At 50.0% G+C, this 18,177-nt stretch overlaps 2 protein-coding genes across 2 annotated transcripts in view; both read left to right on the top strand.

The window, feature by feature from the left end:
* Positions 1-1,787: 1,787 nt before the first annotated feature.
* On the top strand, positions 1,788-9,696 carry LOC135564042 (mucin-2-like). The gene is made up of 6 exons (XM_065008455.1): positions 1,788-1,869; positions 2,001-3,173; positions 3,769-3,833; positions 4,695-5,876; positions 6,151-6,627; positions 8,094-9,696. The coding sequence occupies exons 1-6, from the start codon at positions 1,788-1,790 to the stop codon at positions 9,687-9,689; spliced, it is 4,575 nt and encodes a 1,524-aa protein (XP_064864527.1). The 3' UTR covers positions 9,690-9,696.
* A 406-nt stretch (positions 9,697-10,102) lies between these two features.
* Positions 10,103-18,177, top strand: part of LOC135564041 (uncharacterized) — a 45,436-nt gene continuing 37,361 nt past the window's right edge. The window contains exons 1-4 of the mRNA XM_065008454.1: positions 10,103-10,975; positions 11,170-11,487; positions 11,617-13,788; positions 14,205-16,390. Of these exons, the coding sequence (XP_064864526.1) occupies positions 10,103-10,975; positions 11,170-11,487; positions 11,617-13,788; positions 14,205-16,390 (5,549 nt within the window). The remainder of the gene's footprint in view (positions 10,976-11,169; positions 11,488-11,616; positions 13,789-14,204; positions 16,391-18,177) is intronic.

Genomic DNA, 18,177 nt, shown 5'->3' with positions numbered 1-18,177 from the left:
TAATGCACTATATAGGGAATAGGGTGCCAGTCCTGGTCAAAAGTAGTGCACTATATAGGGAATAGGCAGACATGTACTTGGCAGTGTCCAGTGACCCTGGCTACAATGACTCAGCAGCAATGATTCAGCCATTCAGCAAACCAATGAAGAGGTTTATTACGGCTTCCTGTCCTCTCCTGCTCGCTGGCTTTAACGAGGGTAGATGATGGAGGACAGGACGTGTCTCTGAATGCTAAGTGACCACCGTAGAAAACAATAATGACATCGCCTTTCTTTATGAGTGAACACTCTGTTTCCTGCTCTCTGATTTACGAGAAAAGAACCTTTGACTGCATAAATGGCACCCTATTCCCTATAGAGTGCACTACTTTTAACCAGAACTGGCACCCTATTCCCTATAGAGTGCAATACTTTTAACCAGAACTGGCACCCTATTCCCTATAGAGTGCACTACTTTTAACCAGAACTGGCACCCTATTCCCTATAGAGTGCACTACTTTTAACCAGAACTGGCACCCTATTCCCTATAGAGTGCACTACTTTAACCAGAACTGGACCCTATAGAGTGCACTACTTTTAACCAGAACTGGCCTATTTAGAGTGCACTACTTTTAACCAGAACTGGCACCCTATTCTTTAGAGGCACTACTTTAACCAGAACTGGCAATTAGAGTTTACTTTCCAGAACTGGCACCATTATCTTTAACCAGAAGCATACCAGTTGGAGCACTACTTTAACCAGAACTGGTACCCCATTTCCTAAATAGTGCATAGAGGACCCAAAGCAGTGCACTATGTAAGGAATAGGATGCCATTTGGGATGCAGATATTATCTTTAAGGTAACAATTGTTTACTCTAAACCATTATCTATAAGATACCAGTTGTTTCTCTAAACCATTATCTTTAAGATACCAGTTGTGTACTCTAAAGCATTATCTATAAGATACCAGTTGTGTACTCTAAACCATTGTTTTGACTGAGTTATGCATCTGGTTGTGTTAAGTGAATGCTCTTATTTTATGCAGTCTGGCTATTCATTCTATAACATTTCTGAATGCAGTGCTCTGTACAATGTTCAGATTATAGTGCAGTGTTGTGTATAGGTGCAGTGTGCAGTGCATGTGTGCTGTGTGCAGATTGCAGTGCAGTACCTGTGTGCTGTGTACAGATTGCAGTGCAGTACCTGTGTGCTGTGTGCAGATTGCAGTGCAGTACCTGTGTGCTGTGTGCAGATTGCAGTGCAGTAACTGTGTGCTGTGTACAGATTGCAGTGCAGTACCTGTGTGCTGTGTACAGATTGCAGTGCAGTACCTGTGTGCTGTGTGCAGATTGCAGTGCAGTACCTGTGTGCTGTGTGCAGATTGCAGTGCAGTACCTGTGTGCTGTGTGCAGATTGCAGTGCAGTACCTGTGTGCTGTGTGCAGATTGCAGTGCAGTACCTGTGTGCTGTGTACAGATTGCAGTGCAGTACCTGTGTGCTGTGTACAGATTGCAGTAACTGTGTATGGAGTTGAGACTTGCCCCTGCTCGGCGTGTGCTATGCGTTTTCTATAGCATCATGGAATGGACAGCTGTTTGGATGACCAGTTCCCAGTAACTAACTCTATCTCCCTGCCCACCTTCCTATCCGGCTGGGGTCACCCACCCACCCAACCCCACTCCACCCTCCTGCCCGGGTGGTCCCCATATACCCCACCCCACCCTGGACCTCAGGCATCTCGGCCATGCTGACCTAGTTCCCACAGACATCCGTGCCCCTCCTTCCCCCAAACCTACTGGCAAGCCCATGGAGGGTGCCCTATCCCCACCCCTTCTGCCCCCGTCTCCAGCTCTGTCCCTGGAGAGGGTCCCAGCCCCGCCCGTTGAAGGTGCCCCATTCCTGTGCCCACCCCTCCCAGCACTATCTTCCCTACCGTTGTCCCAAGCCCAGTCTACTAGTATGCCCATGCAGAGTACTCCACCTCTTACACCCCTGTCCCCTGCCATGCTGCTTGAGCAGGAGCTGCAACAGGCCTTCCAGGAATACGAGGAACAAATGGCCTCTCTGAGCATACCAGACTCCGTGTCTCTGAGACCAGTGGTCAATGCCCACCTGTGGGCCTTCTGCCCAAATATTCAGTCCACTATGAGGACAAGGAAGGAAGAAGGGATACGGGAGGAGGAGTGACAGTTACTGTTCCCAAGAACGCAGAGTCATCTTCTCCATCGCCGCGGATACGACCACCACCTCCCCTACTCGTGATCCAGCCAGGATACCGCGGCGAGGACAACAACGACGACGGTGAAAACGGCAACGAGGAAGCACAGCGTGGAAACAGTGACACATCAACAAGTCAGAGGGTCACAGCCGATACCGAAGGGTTCAGTTTCAGAAGTTACCTCCTGGCAAATAATGAGAAACCAGTTGAAGAGAGCGCAGCCAAAGAGGCTGAACAAGAGGAAAGCACATTACAACTGTTTGAGAGAATGGCTAGAGAGGCAGAGGCAGAGATTCTCTCCAAAAAAAAGGCAGATGCACTGAAGGAAACAGACACTCAGATGCCATTGAACTCGACAACAGATGCAGATTTATTTAAAGAGACCCTGATAAGTCCAGAGTCTGTGGAGCAGAGAGAGCAGGCAGAGAGAGCAGAACCACTGATTGGTTTAGCAGTAGGGCCTAAAACAGACCAGCTGACAGCGCAAAACACCTCAGAAGAGACTAAGGCAGACTCACAGGCTGAGTCCAAGCAGGCTGAGACCAAGCAGGCTGAGTCCAAGCAGGCACAGTCCAAGCAGGCTGAGACCAAGCAGGCTGTGACCAAGCAGGCTGAGTCCAAGCAGGCTGAGACCAAGCAGGCTGAGACCAAGCAGGCTGAGTCCAAGCAGGCTGAGACCAAGCAGGCTGACTCACAGGCTGAGTCCAAGCAGGCACAGTGCAAGCAGGCACAGTCCAAGCAGGCTGAGTCCAAGCAGGCTGACTCCAAACAGGCTGAGTCCAAGCAGACTGAGTCCAAGAAGGCTGAGTCCAAGCAGGATGAGTCCAAGCAGGCAGACTCACAGGCACAGTCCAAGCAGGCTGAGTCCAAGCAGGCTGAGTCCAAGCAGATAGAGTCAACACTACATTATGATATCAAGTTAGGCATGGAGAAAAAGACAAACTCACAGAAAAAGAGGAGGAAAAAGAAAACAGGCAAAGTCTCAGAGTCACAGACAGAGTCAAAGCTAGAGTCAAAGATAGAGACACAGACAGAGTCAAAGCTAGAGACACAGACAGAGTCAAAGCCAGAGTCAAAGCTAGAGACACAGACAGAGCCAAAGCCAGACTCAGAGCTGGAGACACAGACAGAGTCAAAGCTAGAGTCAAAGCTAGAGTCAAAGCTGGAGACACAGACAGAGTCAAAGCTAGAGTCAAAGCTAGAGACACAGACAGAGTCAAAGCTAGAGACACAGACAGAGACAATGCCGGAGAAACAGACAGAGACAGAGTCAAAGCCAGAGACACATACACAGAAAGAGTCAAAGTTAGGCACAGAGAAAAGACAAAACTCACAGAGAACAGAGGAGGAAAAAGCCAAAACAGGCAAAGTCTCAGCCAAAGTCAGACCAGACAGAGACAAAGCCAGAGACAAAGTCAAAGATAGAGACACAGACAGAGTCAAAGATAGAGACACAGACAGAGTCAAAGCTAGAGTCACAGCTAAACACACAGACAGAGTCAAAGCCAGAGTCAAAGCTAGAGACACAGACAGAGTCAAAGCCAGAGTCAAAGCTAGAGACACAAACAGAGACAAAGCCAAAGATGCAGACAGAGACACAGACAGAGACAAAGCCAAAGCCAAAGACAGAGACAGAGACAAAGCCAAAGACACAGACCGAGACAGAGACAAAGCCGGAGTCAAACACAGAGAGACAGAGACAGAGACACAGACAGAGTCAAAGCTAGAGACACAGACAGAGACAATGCCAGAGAAACAGACACAGACAGAGTCAAAGCCAGAGACACAGACACAGAAAAGTCAAAGCCAGAGACACACAAAGACAGAGTCAAAGCCAAAGAAACAGACACAGACAAAGACAGAGACAAAGCCAAAGCCAAAGACACAGACAAAGCCAGAGACACAGCACAACAGGGCCAAAGCCAAGACACAACAAAGACGGAGACAGAGTCAAAGCCAGAGATACAGACAGAGTCAAAGCCAGAGACACAGACAGTCAAAGCAGAGTCAAAGCCAGAGACAGAGACAGAGACAATGCCAGAGACACAGACAGAGACAAAGACAGAGTCAAAGCCAGAGACAGAACAAAGATACAGACAGAGTCAAAGCCAGAGACACAGTCACAGACAAAGACAGAGGCAAAGCCAGAGTCAAATCAGAGACAGAGACAAAGACAGAGTCAAAGCCAAGATACAGACACAGATAGAGTCAGACACAGACTCACAGACAGAGACAAAGACAGGGTCAAAGACAGAGACAGAGACAAAGCCAAAGACACAGACATAGACAGACAGAGTCAAAGCCAGAGGAGACAATGCCAGAGACAGAGACACAGACAGACAAAGGAGACAGACAAAGACAATGCCAGAGACACAGACAGAGACAAAGCCAGAGACACATACACAGACAGAGTCAAAACCAGAGTCACAGACACAGACAGAGTCAAAGCTAGAGACACAGACAGAGACAAAGCCGGAGACAAATTCAAATGCCAGAGACAGCAGACACAGACAGAGTCAAAGCCAGAGACACAGACACAGACAGAGTCAAAGCCAGAGACAGAGACACAGACAAAGCCAGAGACACAGACAGAGACAGAGTCAAAGCCAGAGACACAGACAGAGACAAAGACAGAGTCAAAGCCAGAGACACAACCAAAGATACAGACAGAGTCAAAGCCAGAGACACAGGCACAGACAGAGTCAAAGCCAGAGACACAGACAGAGACAAAGACAGGGTCAAAGCTAGAGACACAGACAGAGACACAGACAGAGACACAGACAGAGTCACTGACAGAGACACAGACAGAGACAGAGTCAAAGCCAGAGATAGAGACAGAGTCAAAGCCAAAGCCAAAGCCAAAGACACAGACCGAGACAGAGACAAAGCCAGAGACAAAGCCGGAGACAATGCCGGAGACACAGACAGAGTCAAAGCCAGAGACACAGACAGAGTCAAAGCTAGAGACACAGACAGAGACAATGCCAGAGAAACAGACAGAGACAGAGTCAAAGCCAGAGACACATACACAGAAAGAGTCAAAGCTAGAGACACAGACAGAGACAAATACAGAGTCAAAGTCAGAGACACAAACAGAGACAAAGCCAAAGATGCAGACAGAGACACAGACAGAGACAAAGCCAAAGCCAAAGACAGAGACAGAGACAAAGCCAAAGACACAGACAGAGACAGAGACAAAGCCGGAGACAATGCCGGAAACACAGACGGAGACAGAGACAGAGACACAGACAGAGTCAAAGCCAGAGACACAGACAGAGTCAAAGCCAGAGACACAGACACAGACAGAGTCAAAGCCAGAGACACAGACACAGACAAATTCAAAGCCAGAGACAGCAACAAAGACAGAGTCAAAGCCAGAGAAACAGACACAGACAAAGACAGAGTCAAAGCCAGACAAAGCACAGACAAAGCCAGAGACACATACACAGACAGGGTCAAAGCCAGAGACACAACCAAAGATACAGACAGAGTCAAAGCCAGAGATACAGACAGAGTCAAAGCCAGAGACACAGACACAAACAGAGTCAAAGCCAGAGACAGAGACACAGACAAAGCCAGAGACACAGACAGAGACAAAGACAGAGTCAAAGCCAGAGACAGAACCAAAGATACAGACAGAGTCAAAGCCAGAGACACAGTCACAGACAAAGACAGAGGCAAAGCCAGAGTCAAATCCAGAGACAGAGACAAAGACAGAGTCAAAGCCAGAGATACAGACACAGATAGAGTCAACGCCAGACTCACAGACAGAGACAAAGACAGGGTCAAAGCCAGAGTCACAGAAAGAGATAAAGACCGAGTCAAAGCTAGAGACACAGACACATACACAGACAGAGTCAAAGCCAGAGATGGCGACAAAGACAGAGTCAAAGCCAGAGACAGAGACACAGACAGAGTCAAAGCCAGAGACACAGACAAAGACAATGCCAGAGACACAGACAGAGACAAAGCCAGAGACACATACACAGACAGAGTCAAAACCAGTCACAGACACAGACAGAGTCAAAGCTAGAGACACAGACAGAGACAAAGCCGGAGACAAAGCCGGAGACAATGCCGGAGACACAGACGGAGACACAGACAGAGTCAAAGCCAGAGACACAGACACAGACAGAGTCAAAGCCAGAGACAGAGCCACAGACAAAGCCAGAGACACAGACAGAGACAGAGTCAAAGCCAGAGACACAGACAGAGTCCAAGACAGAGACCAAGACAGAGACACAGACAGAGTCAAAGCCAGAGACACAGACAGAGACAGATTCAAAGCCAGAGACACAGACAGAGACAGACAGAGTCAAAGCTAGAGACACAGACAGAGTCAAAGCCAGAGTCAAAGCTAGAGACACAGACAGAGTCAAAGCCAGAGTCAAAGCCACAGATAGAGACACAGACGGAGTCAAAGCCAGAGTCACAGACAGAGACACAGACAGAGTCAAAGCCAGAGACACAGACAAAGATACAGACAGAGACACAGACAGAGTCAAAGCTAGAGACACAGACAGAGACAATGCCAGAGAAACAGACAGAGACAGAGTCAAAGCCAGAGACACATACACAGAAAGAGTCAAAGCTAGAGACACAGACAGAGACAAATACAGAGTCAAAGTCAGAGACACAAACAGAGACAAAGCCAAAGATGCAGACAGAGACACAGACAGAGACAAAGCCAAAGCCAAAGACAGAGACAGAGACAAAGCCAAAGACACAGACAGACAAAGCCGGAGACAATGCCGGAAACACAGACGGAGACAGAGACAGAGACACAGACAGAGTCAAAGCCAGAGACACAGACAGAGTCAAAGCCAGAGACACAGACCCAGACAGAGTCAAAGCCAGAGACACAGACACAGACAAATTCAAAGCCAGAGACAGCAACAAAAACAGAGTCAAAGCCAGAGAAACAGACACAGACAAAGACAGAGTCAAAGCCAGAGCTACAGACACAGACAAAGCCAGAGACACATACACAGACAGGGTCAAAGCCAGAGACACAACCAAAGATACAGACAGAGTCAAAGCCAGAGATACAGACAGAGGCAAAGCCAGAGACACAGACACAAACAGAGTCAAAGCCAGAGACAGAGACACAGACAAAGCCAGAGACAAAGACAGAGTCAAAGCCAGAGACACAACCAAAGATACAGACAGAGTCAAAGCCAGAGACACAGACACAGACAAAGACAGAGGCAAAGCCAGAGTCAAATCCAGAGACAGAGACAAAGACAGAGTCAAAGCCAGAGATACAGACACAGATAGAGTCAACGCCAGACTCACAGACAGAGACAAAGACAGGGTCAAAGCCAGAGACACAGACAGAGTCAAAGCCAGAGTCACAGACACATACACAGACAGAGTCAAAGCCAGAGATGGCGACAAAGACAGAGTCAAAGCCAGAGACAGAGACAGAGTCAAAGCTAGAGACACAGACACATACACAGACAGAGTCAAAGCCAGAGATGGCGACAAAGACAGAGTCAAAGCCAGAGACAGAGACACAGACAGAGTCAAAGCCAGAGACACAGACAAAGACAATGCCAGAGACACAGACAGAGACAAAGCCAGAGACACATACACAGACAGAGTCAAAACCAGAGTCACAGACACAGACAGAGTCAAAGCTAGAGACACAGACAGAGACAAAGCCGGAGACAAAGCCGGAGACAATGCCGGAGACACAGACGGAGACACAGACAGAGTCAAAGCCAGAGACACAGACACAGACAGAGTCAAAGCCAGAGACAGAGACACAGACAAAGCCAGAGACACAGACAGAGACAGAGTCAAAGCCAGAGACACAGACAGAGACAAAGACAGAGTCAAAGCCAGAGACACAGACAAAGATAAAGACAGAGTCAAAAAGCACAGAATCAAAGACAGAGACACAGACAGAGACAAAGACAGGGTCAAAGCTAGAGACACAGACAGAGACACAGACAGAGACACAGACAGAGTCACTGACAGAGACACAGACAGAGACAGAGTCAAAGCCAGAGATAGAGACAGAGTCAAAGCCAGAGACACAGACAGAGACAAAGACAGAGTCAAAGCTAGAATCACAGACAGAGACAAAGACAGAGTCACAGACAGAGACGAAGACAGAGTCAAAGCCAGAGACACATACACAGCCAGAGTCAAAGCCAGAGACACAGACAGAGACACAGACACAGACACAGACAGAGACAATGCCAGAGACACATACACAGCCAGAGTCAAAGCCAGGGACACATACACAGCCAGAGTCAAAGCCAGAGACAAAGCCAGAGACAAAGCCAGAAACACATACACAGCCAGAGTCAAAGCCAGAGACACAGACAGAGTCCAAGACAGAGACCAAGACAGAGTCAAAGCCAGAGACACAGACAGAGACAGATTCAAAGCCAGAGACACATACACAGACAGAGTCAAAGCTAGAGACACAGACAGAGCTTCAGACAGAGTCAAAGCCAGAGACACAGACAGAGACAAAGCCAGAGACACAGACAGAGACACAGATGGAGTCAAAGCCAGAGTCACAGACACAGACAGAGTCAAAGCCAGAGACACAGACAGAGTCAAAGCTAGAGACACAGACAGAGTCACAGACAGAGACACAGACAGAGTCACTGACAGAGACACAGACAGAGTCAAAGCCAGAGACACAGACAAAGACAAAGCCAGAGACACAACCAGAGACACAGACAAAGACAAAGCCAGAGACGCAACCAGAGACACAGACAGAGTCAAAGCCAGAGTCACAGACACAGACACAGTCAAAGCCAGAGATAGAGACACAGACAGAGACACAGACAAAGACACAGACAGAGTCACAGACAGAGCTTCAGACAGAGTCAAAGCCAGAGACACAGACAGAGACACAGACAGAGTCACTGACAGGGACACAGACAGAGTCAAAGCCAGAGACACAGTCAAAGCCAGAGACACAGACAGAGTCAAAGCCAGAGACACAGACAGATTCAAAGCCTGAGATAGAGACACAGACAGACATCCATTCAGGGACAAACAGAGAACCACAGGGCAAGAGTTCAGGTTACCAAGAACAGCTGAGCCCCAAGGGACAGACCAGCTCCAGCCCCTCATCCAAAGGCTGCGGGGATCACCTTACTACAAGCCTGGCCCCAACCCAGGCCCAACCCAGCTCCAGCCCCCCAGCCACCGTCCAGGCTGGTTCACCTGCCCCCAGTCTGGCCCCAACCCAGGCCCAACCCAGCTCCAGCCCCTCAGCCACCGTCCAGGCTGGTTCACCTGCCCCCAGTCTGGCCCCAACCCAGGCCCAACCCATCTCCAGCCCCCCAGCCACCGTCCAGTCTGGTTCACCTGCCCCCAGTCTGGCCCCAACCCAGGCCCAACCCAGCTCCAGCCCCCAGCCACCGTCCAGGCTGGTTCACCTGCCCCCAGTCTGGCCCCAACCCTACCCAAGGAGCCTCAGCAATCTGCAGACCACCGCCAGACAGGTCGTTCCTTCTCTCTGACTAACGGTGTTCAAACCCCAGACCGGAACCACAATGCAACAGAAAGGGTTAATGATAATGACAGGAATACATCTGTCCAGACCACAGTTATTGATCTGCGTCGTAACGTCAGCTCAACCTCTGCCCGTGTTTCTGATCAGAGATCAGATAGAACAAGACAGGAAGAACATGTCTTCTCTGTAAATTGTGGAGAAAACACACACACACTGAACCAGACTAACACACACACACTGAACCAGACTAACACACACACACTGGACCAGAGAGAAACAGACGCTCAGATTCAGAACCGAGCCTGTATAGGAGAGGAAGCGAGGGAGGAGGAGGGGGAGAGGAAGAAGAGCGCCCTTGAAGAGCCTTCAGTAGTGGCCACTGCTGCCGCTGGCAACGCGTTGCCCATGACAACACCCACGATGCCAGAAATGATCGAATGTGAGGGAGAGGGGAAAAACAGGCAGCTCGATTGGCTGGAGAGAGACACGGCAGTAACAGCAGAAACAGAGTCGGTGGCACTAGGAGACAGAGGAAGAGGTTTAGAGGGGATAGAGGAGAGTCTGTTGAAGTGCTCTGCAGGAGAAACAGCTCCTCTCCACCCGGCGTGCAGACACACCCAGGTCTCTTCAATCGACACGGGGATAAAAGGCTCACCTATACTCCCTGTTGAGGATACAAAGACAGAGACGAGGGTTGTATCAGCGTCTGACCAGCACTGCAGCAATAACGCTGTGCCTCACAACTCACCGGAGAGTGAAGAGACGGGAGGGGGGACGCCCGTCAGCGGCACCCCAGGGACCAGCACACTCTCTCCAGCCACGGAGAGAGAGAAGAAGGGGGAGAAAGAGAAGGAGTCTGGACACCGGACAGAAGTCCACCACGTATCTGATACCTCTCCTTTTCCCCTCTGGGAAATCACGGGACGTCACTGCCAGGAAGACAACAACACTGCTACTGCCACCGGATTGGAGAGAGGGGGAAAGGAGGGAGAGGAGGGAAAAAGAGGAGGAGGAGGAAAGGAAGGCGGAGAACAGAGAGGAGGGAGAGGAGGGGAAGCTGCTGCCAGAGAGCAGGTTTCATTGAGCCATCTGACAGCGGCGGGCCCCACAGCTAGCAGGGTGTCATCAGCTGAGAGTGAGACGTGTCAGCCCCCTGACTCTACCACCGCTGCCTTTCCTGTTCCTGTCGACTCATTACCATCGTCGCAGTGCTGCTGGGGGGCTGAGCTCATCGCAGCCTCCTCGACCATCTTCACATCTGCCAGCAGCAGCATCATCATCTCTGCTGATCAGGTCTGTCTCTCTCTCTTTCCACCAGTACAGCAACAGGGCAACAGAGATTCAGCTTTCTCATCTCTTCAGTCTCAGCTCAGCACCTCTGGTAAACAAGAACAAGGCAGTCTCTTGTCTCTCAGCCCTTCCGGCAGACAGAAAACAGAGATTTAGCTCTCCTTTCATCTCTCCTCTCTCCCTTTCACTCTGCTGAGCACGAGGAGACCCGGGACAGCAACAACACAAAGAGGGGCACAGAGACCAAGGAGTCAGGAGACGACGAACTTTGTCTCGAACAGAGTCTGAAGTCAGAAGAGAACAGAGGTACAGAGTCGTCTCATTTCAAACACAGCCTGAGTCCAGAACTAGAGGAGAAAGGAGGAAGGGTGCCCACAGGACCTGTCCTAGGTCTTAAAGACCACTCTGAGACACAGTTACAGGGCTCCAGAAGAAACACAAAGGGAGGCACAGAGACTGAGGACAGGGTTTGTCTCAAACAGAGCCAGGAGAGAAAGGAGGATCCAGAAGAGAAAGTAGGAACTTTAGGACCTGTCCCAGGAGAAATAAGAGAAGCCTTCCTCTCAGACACCGGGAGAGAGACAGGGAAGGATCCTCCATCTCCCTTCTCTTTTATCTCACCTCAGCCTCCGCTGGTTTTTCAGACACAGCAGAGCTCGGCTACAGTTGTGAGCTACGATCAACCGGTCCATATCGACCGCACCAGCACCGAGAGTGAAGCTACACTCCCCAGGTCAGGACAGCCTCAGTCTCAAGGCTTTGGCAGTGGTGTAGTGGAAGGTCCCACCATGGCTGGAGTTGAAGTGTTCCAGCTGGCTCGGATGGGCAATGTAGGGGACAACAGGAAACTATTTTTCAAAGATACGGTGAAAGCTGATGATAGCTCTTCTATAGGCCTCAATGATGTCTTTGTCTCCCAACCAGCTACTGGACTGGACTGTGCCTCCCTGCCTCCACTGAAGATACACGAGAACCTTCATCACCCAGTGACTGAATCCAGTTTCACCTCCCATGACTTCCTCAGCTCCAAGAAGCCAGAGATCCCACCACCACCAGCCGTAAGCCCACCACAAGCAGCTCTAGCTGGAGATGCTCTTCCAACACTGAACCCACTTGACTTCCAGGAGGAGCCTCAGCGGAAGTCCCAACCAGGAAGAGATGTCAAAGACCCTGGAAAGGTGTCAGACTCTGGGAAGGGGTCAGAGTCTGGGAAGGGGTCAGAGGAAGGAGAGAAGGAGGGAGGAGAGAAGGAGGGAGGGAATAAGTATGGACCAGATAGAGGAAAAGTAGAATTGTGCCTGTTAGCTAGGACAGGGCTTCCAGAGACCGCACGTGGAGATTCTGGAGCATTAGTAGTCGAAGACAATAGTAAAAGACTTCAGGACTCCGCTCCTATATCTACTCTTAATGCAGCTGACCCAGACCCAGTCCCAGTCCCAGTCCCAGACTCAGAACAGGTGGATTTCAAACTTCCTCCTCCTCCTCCTTCTTCTTCATCCCTCACACCATCCCCTGCTCAGAAGCATCTCACCACCACATCCAGTGAATCTGTTTTCCAGTTTTTTTTTAAAGATGCCTTCACCTCTGCTGGACCTGTGTGCAGTGCCCAGTGTCTGTGTGCAGTGCCCAGTGTAGGTTCCCTCTCTATCCAGCCAGACGGTGGATCCAGATCAAACCTCTCTGGAGATGTGACCTTGAACAACACCACGGCTGTAGTAGTCACTACGATGCTGAAGACAAAACCGGATCAGGACCAGCCCGCCATTCAGGCTGATCAGCCCACAAGCCAATTAGACCAATCAGACCAATCAATTCGCCATGACCTTCCTGTCACAGATCATATGGAGACCAGAGAGAGGCCGCCACAGACTCCACAATCTTCTAGAGACCCTCCCTCTGTGGCTTACACTATGGCTGGGGACAGACTTGAGGTTGGAACCGGGGCCGAAGTTGTGCTAGAGACTGGGCTTCGTATTCCAGAGATGAAAGTCCCTGACCAATCCCCTTCAGATCCTATGAAGAGTAGAGAGGGGCCTCAGAGTACAAACATCCCTTCTTTGGATTTGGCTAAGGCTGAAGATGAGGCAACGACGGTGGCTGGAGCTGAGGCTGAAGAGGAGGCATCGAACACGGCTGGAGCTGAGGTTGAAGATGAGGCAACGACTGTGGCTGGAGCTGAGGCTGAAGAGGAGGCAACGAACACGGCTGGAGCTGAGGCTGAAGTTAAGACAGTGACTGAGGCTAGTATTCCAAAGGTAACAGTCTTTGACCTGTGCTCTCCTATACTGAGGGATCAATCAAATAGCATTGGACCAATAGTGATACTGAAGCACCCAGGTCCCATGCTGAGTCACTATGACATCATCGAACTTCCTGATCATGTGACAGGGGAAATGACACCACTCCCTGATCATGTGATACAGGAAGTGACACAGGCAGCATCTGCAATACTGGATTCAGAGTATAGAGATTATCTGAGACACAGGGAGGAAGAGGAAGTTCATGAGACTGGCAGCAGTGTTGACAAGGGATCACTGGCTGAAAAGGTTAAAGAGGAGGTTAGTGAGAAGCTTCCGGAAAAAATCCCCATCTCTAAATCACCCTCTCAGCCTCAGACCACAACAGTATCAACAGCTGGATCTGATAACACCATTCCTGAGCCCAAGGTAGAAGAGCCTCTTAGGGTTAATCTATTCAGTGGCGCCGCATCCATTAATGATGAGGTCATCGGTGTGGGTTTGTCCATTAAAGATGACATCATACATGTCAGCCCACCACTCAGTGCTGAGCAGCCAATAAGCAGCCAGCCTTTCAATGTAAACACAGAAAACAAAAATGGGGACAAAATGAAACAAAAGAGAACAGAGGAAAGGAAGGAAGAGAGGAGACAAAATGATGAGAAGGAAACAGAGGAGAAGGAAACAGAGGAGAAGGAAACAGAGGGAAGGAAACAGAGGGGAAGGAAACAGAGGGGAAGGAAACAGAGGGGAAGGAAACAGAGGGGAAGGAAACAGAGGAGAATGAAACAGAGGGGAAGGAAACAGAGGAGAATGAAACAGAGGGGAAGGAAACAGAGGGGAAGGAAACAGAGGGGAAGGAAACAGAGGGGAAGGAAACAGAGGAGAAGGAAACAGAGGGGAAGGAAACAGAGGGGAAGGAAACAGAGGAAGAACATAAAAAGGAGGATGAGAATCTCTTTCAAGAGGAAAAACAAACAGTGGATAAACAACAGGAAATAGAGGAGGACAAGCAGAAAGGAAAATGGAATCAGACAAGTACACAACAGCAGAGTAATGGGACTGATAAGAAAGCAGGAGAGCCAATCAGAGATACCGGATATCAGCATTTGGAACAGGAGCAGACACAACCACTGACAGAATCACAAACAGTAGCTCTCCATGAGGAGAGAGATGAGAGGAGTGAAATAACAGACATCGGAGTCAATGGGCCTTCTCATAACCGTTTCTTCTTAGAGTGGCGTGGTGGTGATGTGCAGGGAGACAACGCGGGGACAGTTAACGCTGAGGAGCAAACGGGAAGACCGAGTGTCAGAACAGGTAAAGGAGAGGACACGACCTCATCTGACCCCAGCCTGGCTCCTTTTGGCTCGTCTAAGGATGAGCTTTGTTCCAGTGGAGACTGTAGCTATTCATCCTCTCCCTCTGCGTTAGAACAAAGTCTCTACCCCACGCTGCCGGTGCCAGCAACAGTGAAGACACAGGAGCCCTGCGAAGAGACTAGAGACCCCTTTGTACCCGATTCGACTGAAAATGCAGCCCTTAACCAATCAGATTCAGTGATTCGTCTGAACCGTTTTGCTCGGCAACAGGAACAAGGACAGCAGCAGGAAAGGCCAGGATCCAGTACTGCCTCAGAGGACTTATCATGTGGTCGTTTAGTTAGACGTGATGGAGGAGGAGAATCAGACGACAACAAACGCACCGAGTCCCTCACAGCTTCAACACTGTTGCCGGGGGTAACACAGGGAGCGGAGAAGACCCTGGGCGGTCAGGAAGAGAACGGCAAGTCAGGTGACTGCAACTATGATGTCATCGACAGAGAGAGAGGTCTGGACACAGGGGAGGGAGTGGGGAAAATTACTTCTCCTGTAAGGGACTATGGAGTCAGTATCCCTTTTCATAGCTTCAACCTTAGTCGTGAAGGAGTCAATATGCCTTCTCATAGTCACAATCAGTTCTTTTTAGACTTGGGTAGTGGGGATGTGGAGAGAGACAGCAACACAGGGACTGTGGTAAAAGTCCCTGATGGTAATGAAGAGACGACAGGTGAAATCCAAAACACTGGGCCCGGAGAAGTCCATGTCCTGTCGGATTCAAACCGCTCAGAGCTCAAGTCAAAAGGTCTGTCGGCGACGGATGAGGAGAATGTTGAGGCTAAGAGTCAGAGAACTGGTGTTATAACACCGACTCGTCAAGAGCATTGCAGCGAAACAGAGAACACTGCAGCCCCCGTCGAAACGGATTCACACCAAGATGAAACCACACCGCTGGAATCTCCTGCCTCATCATCGTCGTCTTCTTCACAGGGAAGAGTCAGCGCCGAGGGGCATGGGGTTCACAAGGAGGAGGTCATACCACATAATCCAGACATGGGGCCCAAACCTAACCCCGCCTCAGACCATCAGACCAAAGTGACTGTCCCTGTCAAACTGACCCCAGACCAGGTCACGGACACTCCTGTCGTAGTGGCTGACACTCACCCTGTTCAGGTCCAATCCTCTGTACAGGATGCAGAGTACAAGGCCGTTGAACCATGTTCAGCTTATGACGCGGTAAAAAACAGAAACGTTCGTGATACTCGAGAAAGTCCTGGTCTCAATGTCGATCCAGATCCTCGTGTGGTCCAGAAGGCCTCCGGCACAACAACCACACAAAGCCCCAGAGTAGTACAACTGGCTGACTCAGAGAGAGAGGCCGCGGAGGAGGATATTGACGCCTTAAACAGGAAGAAAGAGAAGAGGATGAAAGCGTTAGAGAAAAGGATGGAAGAGAGGAAACAAAAGCAGAAGAAAAAGAAGGAGGAAAAACAGAGGCTCTTAGCAGAGGGTGATGCAGTTCCACAGGATGCCACAGAACAGACTGGTCCTACCACAGAACAGACTGGTCCTGCCACAGAACAGACTGGTCCTGCCACAGAACAGACTGGTCCTGCCACAGAACAGACTGGTCCTACCACAGAACAGACTGGTCCTGCCACAGAACAGACTGGTCCTACCACAGAACAGACTGGTCCTACCACAGAACAGACAGAGATGTCAGTCTGGCAGAACCAGGCAGAACCAGAACAGGCAGTACCAGAGGTAGACTGGTTGGCTGCTCTCAGGTCTCATGCAGCCTCCCTCTCACAGTCCCACCAACAGAACACAGCGGAGTCCTCTGAGAAAACTACAGAACGCAGGTATTGCACTCCTCACTGTACACAGACTGTGTGTGTGTGTGTGTGTGTGTGTGTGTGTGTGTGTGTGTGTGTGTGTGTTGAGTAGTGAGTGTTTGTGTTTATTGCATTGTTTTCTGTGTTACATGCGTGATGTGTTGTACCATGCTGTGTGTTGGTGATACCACACTGCAAGGAGTGTTGGTTAGAGAGAGATACCATGCTGTCAGGAGTGTGTTAGAGAGAGATACCATGCTGTCAGGGAGATACCGTTGGTTAGAGGGAGTGCAAGGAGATGTGTTAGAGGGAGTGTTGTTGATACCATGCTGTCAGGGAGATGTGTTAGAGGGAGTGCAAGGAGATGTGTTAGAGAGAGATACCATGCTGTCAGGGAGATACCGTTGGTTAGAGAGAGATACCATGCTGTCAGGGAGATACCGTTGGTTAGAGGGAGATACCACACTGCAAGGAGATACCGTTGGTTAGAGAGAGATACCATGCTGTCAGGGAGATACCGTTGGTTAGAGGGAGATACCACACTGCAAGGAGATACCGTTGGTTAGAGAGAGATACCATGCTGTCAGGGAGATACCGTTGGTTAGAGAGAGATACCATGCTGTCAGGGAGATACCGTTGGTTAGAGGGAGATACCACACTGCAAGGAGATACCGAGGGAGATACCGTTGGTTAGAGAGAGATACCATGCTGTCAGGGAGATACCGTTGGTTAGAGGGAGATACCACACTGCAAGGAGATACCGTTGGTTAGAGGGAGATACCGTTGGTTAGAGAGAGATACCACACTGCATGGAGATACCGTTGGTTAGAGGGAGATACCGTTGGTTAGAGAGAGATACCACACTGCAAGGAGATACCGTTGGTTAGAGGGAGATACCGTTGGTTAGAGAGAGATACCACACTGCAAGGAGATACCACGCCGTCGGCGAGATACTGTTGGTTAGAGGGAGGTTACGTGCTGTCAGGGAGATACCGTTGGTTAGAGAGAGATACCATGCTGTCAGGGAGATACCGTTGGTTAGAGAGAGATACCATGCTGTCAGGGAGATACCGTTGGTTAGAGAGAGATACCACACTGCAAGGAGATGCTGGTCAGGGAGATACCATGCTGTCAGGGGTTAGTTGGTTAGAGATACCACACTGCAAGGAGATACCGTTGGTTAGAGAGAGATACCATGCTGTCAGGGAGATACCGTTGGTTAGAGAGAGATACCATGCTGTCAGGGAGATACCGTTGGTTAGAGGGAGATACCACACTGCAAGGAGATACCGTTGGTTAGAGGGAGATACCGTTGGTTAGAGAGAGATACCATGCTGTCAGGGAGATACCGTTGGTTAGAGGGAGATACCACACTGCAAGGAGATACCGTTGGTTAGAGGGAGATACCGTTGGTTAGAGAGAGATACCACACTGCATGGAGATACCGTTGGTTAGAGGGAGATACCGTTGGTTAGAGAGAGATACCACACTGCAAGGAGATACCGTTGGTTAGAGGGAGATACCGTTGGTTAAAGAGAGATACCACACTGCAAGGAGATACCACGCCGTCGGTGAGATACCGTTGGTTAGAGGGAGGTTACGTGCTGTCAGGGAGATACCGTTGGTTAGAGAGAGATACCACACTGCAAGGAGATACCACGCCGTCGGCGAGATACCGTTGGTTAGAGGGAGGTTACGTGCTGTCAGGGAGATACCGTTGGTTAGAGAGAGATACCACACTGCAAGGAGATACCACGCCGTCGGCGAGATACCGTTGGTTAGAGGGAGGTTACGTGCTGTCAGGAGATACCGTT

The sequence above is a fragment of the Oncorhynchus nerka genome, linkage group LG23 (genome assembly GCF_034236695.1).
Source record: "Oncorhynchus nerka isolate Pitt River linkage group LG23, Oner_Uvic_2.0, whole genome shotgun sequence".
Lineage (NCBI taxonomy): Eukaryota > Metazoa > Chordata > Actinopteri > Salmoniformes > Salmonidae > Oncorhynchus > Oncorhynchus nerka.
Note: the sequence above shows the minus strand (reverse complement) of the source record. Positions and strands in the feature narration are given on the sequence as shown.

What these genes read in the sequence shown, in the direction of transcription:
- LOC135564042 (XM_065008455.1), top strand. Translation starts at nt 1,788, where the DNA reads ATGGAGGGTGCCCTATCCCCACCCCTTCTGCCCCCGTCTCCAGCTCTG. An exon ending in GAGGAGGAAAAAGAAAACAG is followed by an intron (nt 3,174 to 3,768) that starts GCAAAGTCTCAG and finishes AGACACAAACAG; the next exon opens with AGACAAAGCCAAAGATGCAG. An exon ending in AGTCACAGACAAAGACAGAG is followed by an intron (nt 5,877 to 6,150) that starts GCAAAGCCAGAG and finishes AGACAATGCCAG; the next exon opens with AGACACAGACAGAGACAAAG.